The sequence below is a fragment of the Fukomys damarensis genome, unplaced genomic scaffold, assembly GCF_012274545.1.
Source record: "Fukomys damarensis isolate Sample0158 unplaced genomic scaffold, DMR_v1.0_HiC HiC_scaffold_16, whole genome shotgun sequence".
Taxonomy (NCBI): domain Eukaryota; kingdom Metazoa; phylum Chordata; class Mammalia; order Rodentia; family Bathyergidae; genus Fukomys; species Fukomys damarensis.
The window spans coordinates 110194025-110207832 of record NW_022900928.1 but is presented as its reverse complement, the minus strand read 5'-3'; the positions used below and the strand labels follow the sequence as shown (position 1 = coordinate 110207832).

The window sequence follows — 13808 nt, the reverse complement described above, 5'->3', positions numbered from 1 at the left end:
AGTTTTACACCTTACTCTTAGATTTCAGAAAATACAAAGAGAATATTTAAAAGGGTTTAGACATGGACTCATAGAACTACAGATGGAGAAGCTACCTCAAAGATAATTTTAGCCAACCTCCTCATTTCACAGAGGAGAAAACTGGGCTATTAAGAGATTTGTCCAAGGTCGCATAAAGTGATACAAGTTCTTTTCTGCTTGGTTTAACATCCCTACCTCCAGCTGAATACTGGTTACATATCAGAAGCCTAAACTTTACCAATTATATCAAGCTCGTTCTATACTCTTGCCAAACACTCATTATTTGCATAGCTAATAATAAATATGGAATACAAGAAGGTCATTTCAGCATCAAGATGAAGAATATATCTCTTTATCAAAAATTTAAGGACAAATAATGCCTGGGTCACAAGTTGGGGCTCCTTTCTACTAGCTTGGCTTACAAAACTACAAATTATTGCCAGACGGAATCTAGTTGAAAAGTACTTTGTTAAATGGTTTACCTAAAATCATAACCATTGCGTGCTTCTCTTTCAGTCTGGATAATAGAAGTGTATTTTTGGAATGTCTACCTTTGCCCCCAAGTGCAGAGTAAGACAGTCATAGCTCTTTACCTCTGGCTGGGTAGCATGCCCCCCTCAGCCTGAGGTGCAGACATGCTGGAGACGTGGCTGGAGAACCTCCTCCTTCCAATGGCGCTCAGGAGGTAAGTTTCCTGTTCACTTACCACACTGGGCATGCTAACAGAGTCATCTGAAAGCAGGAAAGCAAAGAAATGTCATAAAAACTGCTAACACTGATCACAAAAACCCCAAACAAAACTATATTTCAATTCCGCCCTTGGCTTGATTACAACCTAAAGTGAAATTATCATTAGTTTCTTTTTACAGGACAAAAGACCCGGAAAGGACTAATAATACTTCATATGCACACATCTTCCACCTTCCCACTAACACAGCCTTCATGAAATGAATGTAAATCTCTATTATTTTTACATGTATATTATCTGTAAAAGTTGATAATGTCCTGCAAATTAAACATTTCAGTAAAGCTAGAATATAATAATTTAAGACATGCTAGGAATGTTCAATAGGGAGTTTGTTATTAAATGAGTCAAGTATGGTTCCTTCACATGTGAAGACTGTATTCAGGACTGTACACTTAATGAGTTCTAGCCTGCTGTAGGAAAGACAATTTCAAATATTTTTAGAAAAATTTTTGAAAGTTCAGAAATTAGTGCTTAATTTAAAATGGAACCATATAATCTTATTTTCTTCAGGAAAACATGAAAAATTAATATACTCAAATCCATAAAAAAGTTAACTTTAACACAGTATTTGTGACAAGGAGATCTCATTCAAAGTAAGCTAATGTGATTTGCTGCTGAACACTTAATAAACTTCATTAAGTGCACTGGGTTTTGGTGAAGATATGCTACCATAGAAGATGTTCTGAGACCATTTATTTAAAATATCCAAGTGATCATATTTTTAATTGAACTTGTTTTAAATTTTAAAAAGTGAACATAAAATTTGTTATAAAATCTGTTATAAAATTATTGACAAATTTTTTTCTTTTTCTAGAATAACATTTCCTTTTGATATGTGTCCTCAGAGAAGTACATGAAAAATATGATAGGATATGGTGAACTATGTCCATGAATGCCATTCCTAGATGTCACTGATATTTTTAACCCTTACTTGAACTCACATTACTTAACATTCCCTCTATATTTGGTGATTAGTCATGTGTTGTCTTCCATTAAGCCTTTTGTTAAACAACTGTTTTGCAAATGTCTTATTATCTCTTCTACAAGGCTATATCTAATATCTTAAAGAGCAGGGAACATGTCTTTCTCACATGGCCTTGTCTTAGATAAGTCTTAATACATGTTTGATTATTGGAAAAATAGTTTAATTCAAAGCAGTCAATCATCTTTTATAGCTCCCCTACATGTAAATATACACCCACATCACAACTACACTGCATTGTTTGTTAGCAATGTTGCTTTCTTTGGGGTGACTGTGATGTCTAAGACTAGAAATACTGACAACATTTGTATCTTTCCTCCCCCTCCCCCGAGTCAGTATATGAGTGGTGGCTCTTAAGGAGATCTCTGTTTATATCTTCTCTACTTTGCTTCCTAGCTTCTCACTGGCTTGATCATCTGCTTATTCATAAAGTTACTTACCGAATAAATTTAAATCTAGAAAGGACAGGCAGTAACAATTTCCTGTCATTAAACAAAAAATGAGACTATTTCAAGCATTAAAGAAAAATGTGTTTCACTTCATATTTTGAACTGTTGCCAGGACTTTTAATGTTTATTTGTAAACCACTAATCCCATGGCCAACATTTTTAGATTTCTTAATTACAACTTTAGGTGTATTTCCCTCAATAGTCATCAAAGTGACCTAGACCGAAATATATGTCCATAGCTTGGGTGCAAGACAATACAATTATCATTTTATCTGACTAAACCTCAAACTAAATCTGGAAATTTACCGGCAAATGTTTTGCCAAAGCATATACTTCTTTTCTTCTCCTACAAACCCAACTTACTGTGGGATATTAACATGCTTTCATTCATTTTAGTTCATTAAAATTCTACCCTCAATTCCCATTTCCTCTATTTATTTAGTTCAGAAAGGGTTTTTTGGTTGTTGTTGTTTTGTTTTGTTTTTTGGTATGGAAGAGCCTTTTGGTGGAGATCTAGATTTTGTTCTCATTCTTAAAGCATACACAGCATAACTTTGCAATTAATATTTCTATCAAAGGTATCTTAAAATACAAGTGGGAAATGATCAGTGCAATTTAGAAGCTACTTACATGACAGTGATAGTTAATGGAACTTTTTATCCTGCTTTTACTCAAACCTGCTCATGTTAAGAATATATTATGCATGAAGTATTTCTTGACCAGATTTCCCTTATTGCATAACACTAAATCTTTAGCACATGCATTAGAAGCTACTAATCTGATCTCATTACTTGGGATTCTTTTAGCTCAAATTAGGGTTTCACCTCAATAGCCTGCTACGTAATTTCATTCTGGCTGACACAGCCAACTGGTCTAAGTCTTCAACATATGCTTTGCCCAGATTTCCTTGCCCATTATGTCATGTAAAGTGCTGGTCAGTCAAGATGTCCAGAAGAAAGAGGAGTAATTATTTATTCACAATCTAAATTAGTATAAAACGTTGAATATATAAGTAAAAAATATTAGGGATTATTAGAATTGTATTTTTTGCCTGAATTCTTTCCAAACAATCAAGGAATTTATGGAACAGACACAAGAAATCAGAATTAGTCACCATTCCATTTCGGAACCTTTTAAAATCATTTACTAAAGGAATCAAAACTGGAAATGGTTGGAGAGCAGAAATCATTCCCAGTCCCTTACTCGCATAGCCAAGGTGTGTTTACCACCAGGATTGTCTGGAGTGACCTACTTTCCTCATCTTCCTCATCGGTCCGACTCAGAGTGTCCTGCGAAGCCTGCTGGGACAGCTCACTGTCCTGCTCCCAAACAGTGCCTGTGCCCGTGTTAGAGCGGGACATGGTGGCCAGGCTCAGGCGGTAAGCGGACGTGGACGTACCCACGGTACTGATGGATGTCTTCCCTTGGTAGGCTGGGGGTCGAGAGACCAAAGGAAACAGATGGTGAGGCTCTTGAAAGAAAAACATTTCTCCCTAACCACCTGGTATTTTTGTTTTGTTTTTGGTACTGGGGATTGAACTCGGGTCCTTGCGCTTGCAAGGCAGGCCACCGAACCACTGAGCTAAATCCCTGGCCCAGTATTTTTTTTTTTTTTAAAGGAAAGGTAAATTAAATAATATCTCAGACAAGTGATGTTTAGAACAAAGTAACATGGAACTGGAATGTTAACAATAGCAAAGAATCACTGTTGGACACTGACGACCTATGATCAAATAGGTATGAGTACACAACATACCCAGCCATGTAAAGTATTTTGCCAGTGGACAACAATGACTTCCCCCCTTACTGCTTTTCTACTTCATTTTCCAAAGCTGGTAAGTTGGAAATTAATTTTGACCAACTGTCAACTTTCAACTTGCCAGTTTTTACTGAGACATAATACCTTAACCTGACATAAGCATATGGGAGCATAAATAAATTCATAGGAGTCCCACAGTCAAAACCAGAATGCAGAATTACAACTGTTCTCATTCTCCTTTTCTAGAAATTAGAACATTTAAGATACCCCTAAGTTCTAGATCAGATTATTGTATCAGTTCTATATGAGATTCCACAGAGTGTTTCAATAGCAATGTGCAGATTTCACCTAGATTGTACTTGTCAAAATTTTTAACACAATATCTACAAACAATAAAAAAACTTTATAGAAAAATAAAAATGCATACTACTTTTTATTTCCACTAATGGAAGATAATGATTTATTTTCTTTCCTTGGTATTCTACTGTTAATAACTGTAAAAAGTAAACAATGCATACCCAAAGGAAATATTTTGAATAGTATAAAGTATACTCTAGCCTGTCAATTCTCCCATCCAAGTACTAACCAGGCCCAACCTTGCTTAGCTTCTGAGATCAGGTGCGTTCAGGGTGGTATGGCTGTAGTCTAGCCTATCAATTCTGTTTCACCCTTCCTCATCCCAACTTATGAAAAGTTACCAGCTTTATAATCATTCATGTGAACTGGCTAGGAAAAGTACTTCACTGTCACTTTCTGTCTACATAAGTAATTTAATCTCTACTGAGTTTCAATTTCTTCTTCTTTTTTTGATTTTTGCTTTTGTTCTCTTTTGCAGTTCTGAGGATGGAACCCAGGGCCTCACACAGGCTAGACAAGCATTCTATCACTGATCTGCATCCTCAGCCCATTTGATTTTATTTTCAGATTGGTTCTCCTTAAGTGGTCCAGGATGGCCTTGAAACTACAATCCTTCTGCTTTAGCCTCCCTAGTAGCTGGGGTTACAGGCATTCATTACTATGCCTGCTTGACTTCTTCCTTCTTTAAGTGTGGATTAGAGGAAACAACTTGAAATAATAATCTACATCTAATAGATGCTCAAGTGAGAGTTCCCCCTTATCAAAAAAGGAAATGAAAAATTTTAGTTTTTCCTGATTTCATATTCTAGATATAGTTTCCACACTAAAATTAGGATTAAAATACTTAGCAAAGATAAACAATGAAACAAAACTCTGATTTCTGTTTTGTTGCTGTTGTTGACAACAGTCTCGTGGTTTGATGATTGTAATTGTATTGCAAATGTGGATAAAAAAAAAAAAGTGCACGGTCAAATCTACTTGTTTTCTCCAAAGGCTAGTTCAGACATGGTTCCAAAAAGAGCAGTAACCTGGGTGGAGGGATTGTCGACTGTTGAGTTCCTTCTGTCAAACAGACTCAGAATGCTCCCATGAATGTTTACCTGATCCACTGTGGACAGCTTCTTTTAGGATTTTTAGTTCACTGTTGAATTCAGCAATGAGTGAGCTCTTACACAAAGGGCGTGGTATGAAGCGTCGCTCTAGCTGGTCAGCAATATGTTGCCGGGCAGAAAGTTCTTCATGATTCTCTGCTGGCTGGGCCAAAAGCTAAAAGGAAGACATTGCATGCTTAGGGCCTCAGTTTCTCCTCCTGCATGATGGGCTCATTACCATTCCTACTTCACTGTTAGTTGAGAGAAGTACATGAGGTAATACATGTGAAGTCCTTAACAGGGCCCTTCATAGAGGAACGCTTATTAAATACCTTGCTTTGAGTCACTGCCTCCAAAACCAGGCATGAGAAGAACAAAAAAAATAGTTGAATAATGAGGGTGTTGGAGGAAAAACATGCCTTAAGTATGCCACCCTTTTTCAAATATTTAAAATCAGGTTTCAGTCCTGCCACTGATCATAAGGGAATATTCCAGACTATTCCACTGGTCACATCTTTTTTTAAGGGGAGGAGGTGATGAGTAAGGGAACTAATTTTTCTGGACTCTTATAACCATGAAGTTGCTTCCAGTGTGAAATTTTATTTTCTAGGTGTAGTTTTGGGCTGTTTTCTCATCAAGCATGATATTAACAGACCTGGCTAATTGGCTATAGCAAGTTCTACTGCGACAACCCTGGCTTAACGGAGAGCAACATGTTCATGGGATTTGTGGCTCCACACCTTGCACTGGATGAAAGGACGCAAGAGCACGAAGATGGGTATTCGGGTCCGCACAATGAAGTCCAGGAAGTCCCACAGTGCCAGGCCGCCCACTTTCCGAAGAGCCATCTCCTTCACCTGGAGGCTCAGCCAATACCACTGGCTTCCCAGCTGCCTCTCAAAGCAGACGAGAATCACTTTCAGTGCTTTAGGGCAGGAAAGAGAAAAGGGAGCCTCAGGGCTTGTGAATGGCAAGACCCCACTCACAGCCTCTGTCTTGAATGCATCAGGAAATTTTCTAAATTTCTAAACTTCATATTTCCCAAAAAACTCAATACAACCCTGAATGAGTATTTCTGACATCAAAGCAAAAATTTGAGGGATAAAATGTGTTGATTTTGATTGGAACACAAATATCTTTCCTCAGTGCAGTGAACTACTTTGGTAAGAATAGAGGAATGTGGTCCTTGGAACTGACAGAAAATATTTTGTTTTTTTGTTTGTTTGTTTGCTTTTGGTACCGGGGATAAAACTCAGGACCTTGTGCTTGCAAGGCAGGTGGCAGAACCAATGAGCTAAATCCCTGGCCCCAGAAAAATATTTTGTAAACATGATGTTGGACCAATATTTTACTGAGTAAAAGCTGTGTCATCATGGTTTTATCACAATAGCAGCAATTACTCCTATCCTCAGCTAAAATATAGATGTTTTACAATGTTTTTCTTCTTTTAAGCATAAATATCCATGTTCTGAAAAATAAAACCAAAACATGGAGAAGTACAAAAAATTAAAAAAGAAAGTAAGTCTTTCCTCTGCCATTCTTTCTCTACCCCACGATAAACTGTTCCCCAGCGGTAACTAGTAAATGTCATTAAGTACGTCATTCCAGATATAAATGACCCCCCCTTTTGCATATCATGTATATTACTAATTCCAATGGGCTCCTTTTACAGTATCTCCTAGATGCCTCTTCACAACATTCATTCATTCATTCACTCATTCTGGAAGCAAATTCCCCAAACTGTGTGTCAAGACAAACCACAGAGCTGTCTGTAAAGGCATCAAACGATCATGATGGGAACTTCCTCTACCATAGTAGCTCTCACCAGAGGGTCTGCCATGGGGTAGTTAAGTGAACCTGGGCCTCATTGACAGTATCTAAGACCCACCTATGTGGGCATTTAAAAAATCCAAATGGTAAACATGTTTTGATGCTTATTAGGAGAACACATATCTTTCTTAAAGACACTGGACTACTAAATAAACAAAGAAATCATAAAGCCGCAAAATCTCTTTCTCACCTCCCCTTCTCAAAGTCTCACTTATCACAGCAATTGGTTATTTCAAGTCCTCTTCCTCAACTAAACAAACAAATGAGCAAAAAGCAACATGCTACTTTTCCTACCCTGATTCTGAAGACATTCCTGTGATTTGGCACCTACTGGCATCTGTTGGTTTCTGCCATTCTACTTTCCACTTCCACTTTTGTCAGCCCAATACACAAGCTGTAAATAAGAAGGTGCTCAAAAAATCTGGTGCCAGATAGCTTGGATTTGAAATCCAGCTCTGTCACTCATTAACTGTGTCTTTAGGCAAGTTGCTGAGTTTCTGCCTTTCTACTTCTGAAATAAGAAGAGTACACGCTTCTCAGAGTTGTGAGGATGCGACATGTCAGTGACGATGGTGTGAAGCACAGAGAACACTGGCACACACTAAATTCTCAAATACAAAAAATAAATTTAGAACAGAGGAGCAGGAGCCTTGCTCTTAAGTAAGCAAAATAAAACAAAACCCAGACAAAACCATTAAAATGGGCAGAAAGTGTATAGGAGTGAAAATGTTTACTCTTCAAGGGTTTTTTTCACACCCTTGCTTTTGTGGTGAGCTCCTCCTCTCCATCATCCTTTGTGTATGCTCCAGTCTCATATAGGACACCGTGCCAGAGTGGGAATTTTATCTGACTACTTCATGCTGTGGGAAACCGAGCACCTATGCAGGCAGGTCATGCACACTTGAATTTGTTGTTTCTTTTTCTCCATTTTCATTCTCATCATCAACTACATCATTTAGAATGAAGTTCAAACCTCGCACACATTCCAGACTCCAGGGCCCCATTTTTATTGGTATGTTTCCATTCGTCTTAGCCTTCCTTCCAAGATTTACTTTGATTAACTGAAAAATGTCAAGCAAGCCTTTCTCAAGTTTCTCCTTTTGTGATTTCCTGCGGGCAGTCCTCTTTATTCTTGTTGCTGAGGCAAGAGTGATCTTTTCTCCCTGTCCTGTTTATTCAAGACCAAACAATGGGTTTCCATTACTCCATGGGAGAGGATCAAATCAAAGGCATTGATAGGTTAATGAAAACCTAGGAGTCGAAGGGAGAAGGAAATTGGCAAGCCTATAAGGAGAGAATAAGTAGATTGGCCTCACTCAAAGATCAAGATGGAAATTCAAAGATGACATTGTAAGCGAAGACAAACAGCTTGTAGAAGGTATAACAAAAATACTACAAGGCCAGCACAAGACATAGAGTGTCCAATTCCAAGGGCTCTATTCAAATAAATGACAGACCAATGAGCCCCATGAATTATGCAACACAGTGTCCTTGTTTAGTAGGCTGAGTCTAGACCTTGTATCAGCTCCGGATCTCACTAGTGATGTTGTGCATGATCAGAAAAAAAGAATCCTTCCTACAGATACCTTCTTTACATTCTCCAGACATCTGATGAAAACAACCAACTTGCAGATATGAAAGTATTATGTTTTTTGACGTGTGCTTACCAAAGGAAAGTAGACTTGAAATATTTAATGTTTCTTGCATCTTCATTAAATATTTTGAGTTGAGGTGGAACTCACTAAGTATATCCATATACACACAATGTGCATGCACACAACGCACCGGAGTGGGCGGAGGAGAAAGCACCCACCCAAGTATGCAGCTTGGCTAGTGGACTCAGCCAGCCCTTCCCTGCGCAAGTCTTTCCCTGCATCCCCAGGGGTGGAGCAGTGGGTTGGAGAGCTCTCCAGCATGAAGTTCTTGCTCCTGGATGTGCTGATGATCCGTGGTGGCAAGAGCACATTAATGACCGTCTGCAGCAGCAGCTGCACCTCGGGCTGCTCCAGCCACGGGCTATCTGAAGGTCAGAGTTCAGAAGAGGAAGGGGAAAGAAAAAGTCACGAGGTAGACTTTCCATATCACACACAGAAAAATGCAGCTCTCTTTCCAATTCCAAACCAGGACACCCTTGAAGTTGAGGTATTTCCCACCAAACACAACTTCTCCCATAGACGTTCACAACCTTCCTGGCGCTTGAGTAATCTCCACAGTCAGTACCCAAAGACTTACGTTCTTAGCTAGATATCCCGCTTACCATTCAGTCTCCTTTCTTTTCACAAATATTTATAGTGTACTGTCCTTAAATTTGAGACAAGCTTTTCCTAAAAGAAACCTCCCCCCTAAGAAGAAAGAATAATGAAAATACATCAAAACTGAAAGACAATGGCAGGATTTCTGCTAAACTCAGTGGCAGTATTATAGTCTATTTGCCCACCAATTCTTATCATATCATACTTCAACTAGTCAGTCCTCTTTTCTTAATTGAATGGAAACAATCTGCTCCTGTTTTGCTGTAGTGAAATGATTTTTCAATAGGCTGTGTTGTCTAAGAAGGACAGCAGAGAAACCTGTCCCAAGGCAGCTAAGCTGGAAAGAAAGAAAAACTCTTATTTTCTAAGGTAACCCTAATTAAACCATTTGGATGGACTTCAAGTGATGGTTTTCATGGGAAAAGGAAAAAGAACTAGCAGCTTGGTATTTAAGAAAACACAACAACAATGATAAGTTTCCTTTAGTTAAATTAATCAGACCTTTGCTTCCAGATCCTACTGTGAGCACAAATGGGATGAGTAGATTTAAAAGCATCCCCTCCCTTCGCTCTTGATTGGTGAATGGGGAGATCACATGGCTTAAAGGAAAATCTTCTTTTAAAGCCTGTGCAGCAATAATAGAAAAAAAGATTAATTGACCATCATGCCCACTTAGTATGTTTATCTTTACACAGCTTGGTGGAGATGGCGACTCCCTGCTGACCACTCCTGTGAACTATAAGTCAATTTGTCTCTGCAGCATACCGTAGGAGATCCAATCAAAACTGATACTTTACCATTCGCTTGACATAACTGAGAGCTAGGTGCCTAAAACGACAGTGACATCTTGAATAGTAAATGAAAAGTTAGAATATATATGGTCAAGTACAAAACAACCTTATTTCCCAATTAATTTTTCCAAGTGTCCACCAATGGATATTTTAGAAACAAATATTCTTATTCCATTTGGAAGTTACTTAAAAGTCCTCTGACCCCCCTTACCTAAGGCCTTCTTGAAGCCAGGAAGCAACAATCAATAGAAAAAAAACCCAAATGATCTTTGGAAACAGGTTACTAAAATATATCACTTTAGAGATGTTACTGTTTTTCTTCAGCGTGGTAACTACAGTTCTTAATATTTTCTCTATCATCTACTTGTTCTTTGGATGATGACCATCAAGCCTGATTGTCAGACAATGGGTAGATCAGTTATCCATTACATCAACTGTGTACTTTTCATTGATCACAGCTTTTCAATCATTTAATACTTTTAAAATTGGACAACACAGAGAAATAGGCAGGGGTATTGGGAATTTGCACATTTTGCCTTGGAAATTATTATTTTAATTTTAAGAAATAGACTGGAAGAAATTTTTTTCAAAAATCACCCATGATATTCAACCCACAATCATTAAAGAAAATTAAGATATTCAAAGTCTGGTGATGCCATGTGAAAGAATTTCATGTTGTAATTCTTTCTGAAAATAATTTAAAACCAGACTTTGAATAGTACCGCCTCTTTTAATTAACAATTGTGAGCTGATTATCTGTAAACCATTATTTTGCACACTTTAGATGACTTCAGGGGTTTCTGAGGTTGTGGCAGAACTAAATGACTCTGCTATTTTTGAGATCTCAAGAAGAATTACAGAAGCACAACTTAGGGCCATGCTCAGGGCTGAAGCTCCAAACCTATCAAAGTTTGGAGATGTTCCGATTTTTGTTTCACAGATTTTGCCCAGCCTTTGCAGAAAGAAAGAGAACACCATGATGTGGCGTCTCAACCAGCAACTCTTAATGAGCGTGACAAACAGGTAAGGCAGTCACACCTGTATCTGCAATGCTACAAGCCGGACAACAGCTGTGCTGAAGGGCAGAGGTGGTGAGAGATAAGGGCTGAGATGAAGAAGGGGTAATCCATCAGCAACACTGGAAGGTCCTACCACTCCCATCACCTGAAATACAAACAGAGCACATGACCAGCCTTGACCATTGCAATTTCATGCAACCATAGTAGAGGAGTCTCATTCAAGAATAATGATGATAGTAATAGTATTAATAATAAATTAAAGGTTGGGCATGTTACTTTTAGTCTTTTCTATCTTGTTGCCTTCTTCAGAAGGCAGGTAATGTCTAGAGTCAGATCGATCATTAGAGTAGATTCACACAAGGTTTTGTAGAATGCTGTTTATAGATATCTATGTAAAGAATGAGTGATGAACCAAAGCTATTCTAATCAAGGGACTGGACACTTACTTGGGGATTAAAAGGAACACAGTCAACATTCTCTGATGGAGCAAATACTGACAACAGTGATGATGGTAACAGCTCTATTTGCACTAGGCATTCCAACTACAGATTTATTGCTCAACTAGTTAAGCAGCAGATCCTTTTCAATGAAATGCTCTAACATGGTTTCCATACATTGTACAAAATCTTGTCAGGACCAGACTCTAGATATTACGGAAATGATTAAAAATATTTTTTCTTTACATAAATCCTAGACTGACCAACTCATAATGTCATTTTGCACTAAAAATATAAAGTAAAACCCCCTGTATTTTAAGGTCCCCACCCCAGACTTCCTCAACTTCTCGCCAATTGTGCAGTCTCCACCACCCCACTCTCCAACTGGCAGCCCTCAACTCTCAGCGCAACTTCAAGAGGTGAAATGTCAAAGTAGTTCATGGGAAGCAGCACAGCAAAATCCCACCTGGTACGGACGGGTCCCTGCAGCTCCCCATGCACCACCTTGAAATGCACCTCACTATTTTCAGTGTCACCTGAGCCATCTGTTTTCACGGATAGGGGCACAAAGTGGTTGACCTGTAAATCTTCAATTCAGAGAAATCAATAGCAGAGTTAAACTGTGCAAAGTTTCATAAGATTGCCACGTGGCTACTCACCAGATTGACACAGACATTGATCAGTGACCTAAGGTGAGGCAGGAAGGATATGATTGGCTGCCTCTGAAGTGTCAAACAAACCCCTTCAATCAAATTGCTGGCAGGCTCCCACTCAACCTGTCGCCTGGAATACAATATAGGAGCCATTAGCAGCTTGGCTCCCTTCTGCAGAGTCTGAAACAAGTGAATGAGACAATGATTCTGACGCCATCTAAGACAGGACATGTATCTGAGACAACAGCATGCTTCACACGGGATGAAGTTTACCCATGTTGTTCCAAAAGCACAGAGCACACTAGGAGGGGAAGAAGATACCGAAAACGTAGCAGAGGCACTCCTGCCCCGCTGACTAATGAGACAAAATCTATTGAAGAAAAAGCACAGATGATGAATGGGTTGCATTTTAAATTCCTTGATTTTATCTTCAAGAGAGGGTCCTAAGGTTATCATTTTAAGGGACTCATTGTAGGGGTAGTTACTTCTGGCTCCCAGCTGTATTTGTGAAATCTATTTAGCAGACTACACTTGGTGTTATCAGTTTTGCCACCAGATGACTGCTAATTGCATTTATATGGCTCAGCTCATGTCAAAAAGGTCATATTGGAAGGAAATCATTGGTGTATTTACAAAGCATTCTTTGTTGGCCTCCTAAGAAATCATATTTTGGGAGACTTTTATAGTAGTATAAATGGTGATGCACATAATCCAACTGGATGAACATGAGGTTTTTCCACTATAAAAATCAATCCATTTTCTGTAATTGACTTAGTACTGAAAGATTCATTCCTGTGACTCCCAAATAAACAAATTGGGCTTTGCTTATATCAACGTCACTTCCATATATTTTCTTGGAAATACTTTCTAAGCTTACATTTCCTACCAAAATAGAATCTCTGCAATGACACAATGGAAATGTTATTTATAAATGACATATTGACATCTCTGATGCTGAAATGCCCCAGAAATCCACACATCGCCCTTAGTCCCTATGTCTTGTATTGAGCCAAGATCACCTAAAGTAATTAAATCCAAGCCAATTTTATGTACAGGAGAATTATCTACAACTGACCAAGCCTGTGCATTGATCCTTAAGTCCACTTTCTGGAAGCATGGTGTTTACAATGGGCTTTATTACATGACAAATGGGCCAGTTTATGAAGAGATGCTCAGCATCTTTAGGTATCAAATCATTTAAGTAAAAGAATTTATTTTGATGCACATATAAGATAGCTGTAAATCTATGATCAGTCATTTGCCAACAGACACAAATACTCCAGTAGGACCACTAAAGGTACAGTGGTTTAAAAACAGGCATTCTCATGTCACTGAAATATTGAAATAATGTCTAGACATTCTTCATTACAGCATAAGACTATTAAAAGTCATGTTATTAGCATAAAATAATATTTTTTT

General features: G+C 38.3%; 1 protein-coding gene across 1 annotated transcript in view; it reads right to left on the bottom strand.

Moving 5' to 3' along the window:
- The window catches only part of Unc80 (unc-80 homolog, NALCN channel complex subunit), a 204267-nt gene that overhangs the window by 13843 nt on the left and 176616 nt on the right, over positions 1–13808 (bottom strand). Inside the window, exons 54-61 of the mRNA XM_033763980.1 lie at positions 12396–12519; positions 11319–11444; positions 9991–10114; positions 9051–9257; positions 6148–6332; positions 5417–5582; positions 3453–3632; positions 615–753 (exon numbers count right to left, since the gene is read on the bottom strand). Coding sequence (XP_033619871.1) covers positions 615–753; positions 3453–3632; positions 5417–5582; positions 6148–6332; positions 9051–9257; positions 9991–10114; positions 11319–11444; positions 12396–12519 — 1251 coding nt within the window. The remainder of the gene's footprint in view (positions 1–614; positions 754–3452; positions 3633–5416; positions 5583–6147; positions 6333–9050; positions 9258–9990; positions 10115–11318; positions 11445–12395; positions 12520–13808) is intronic.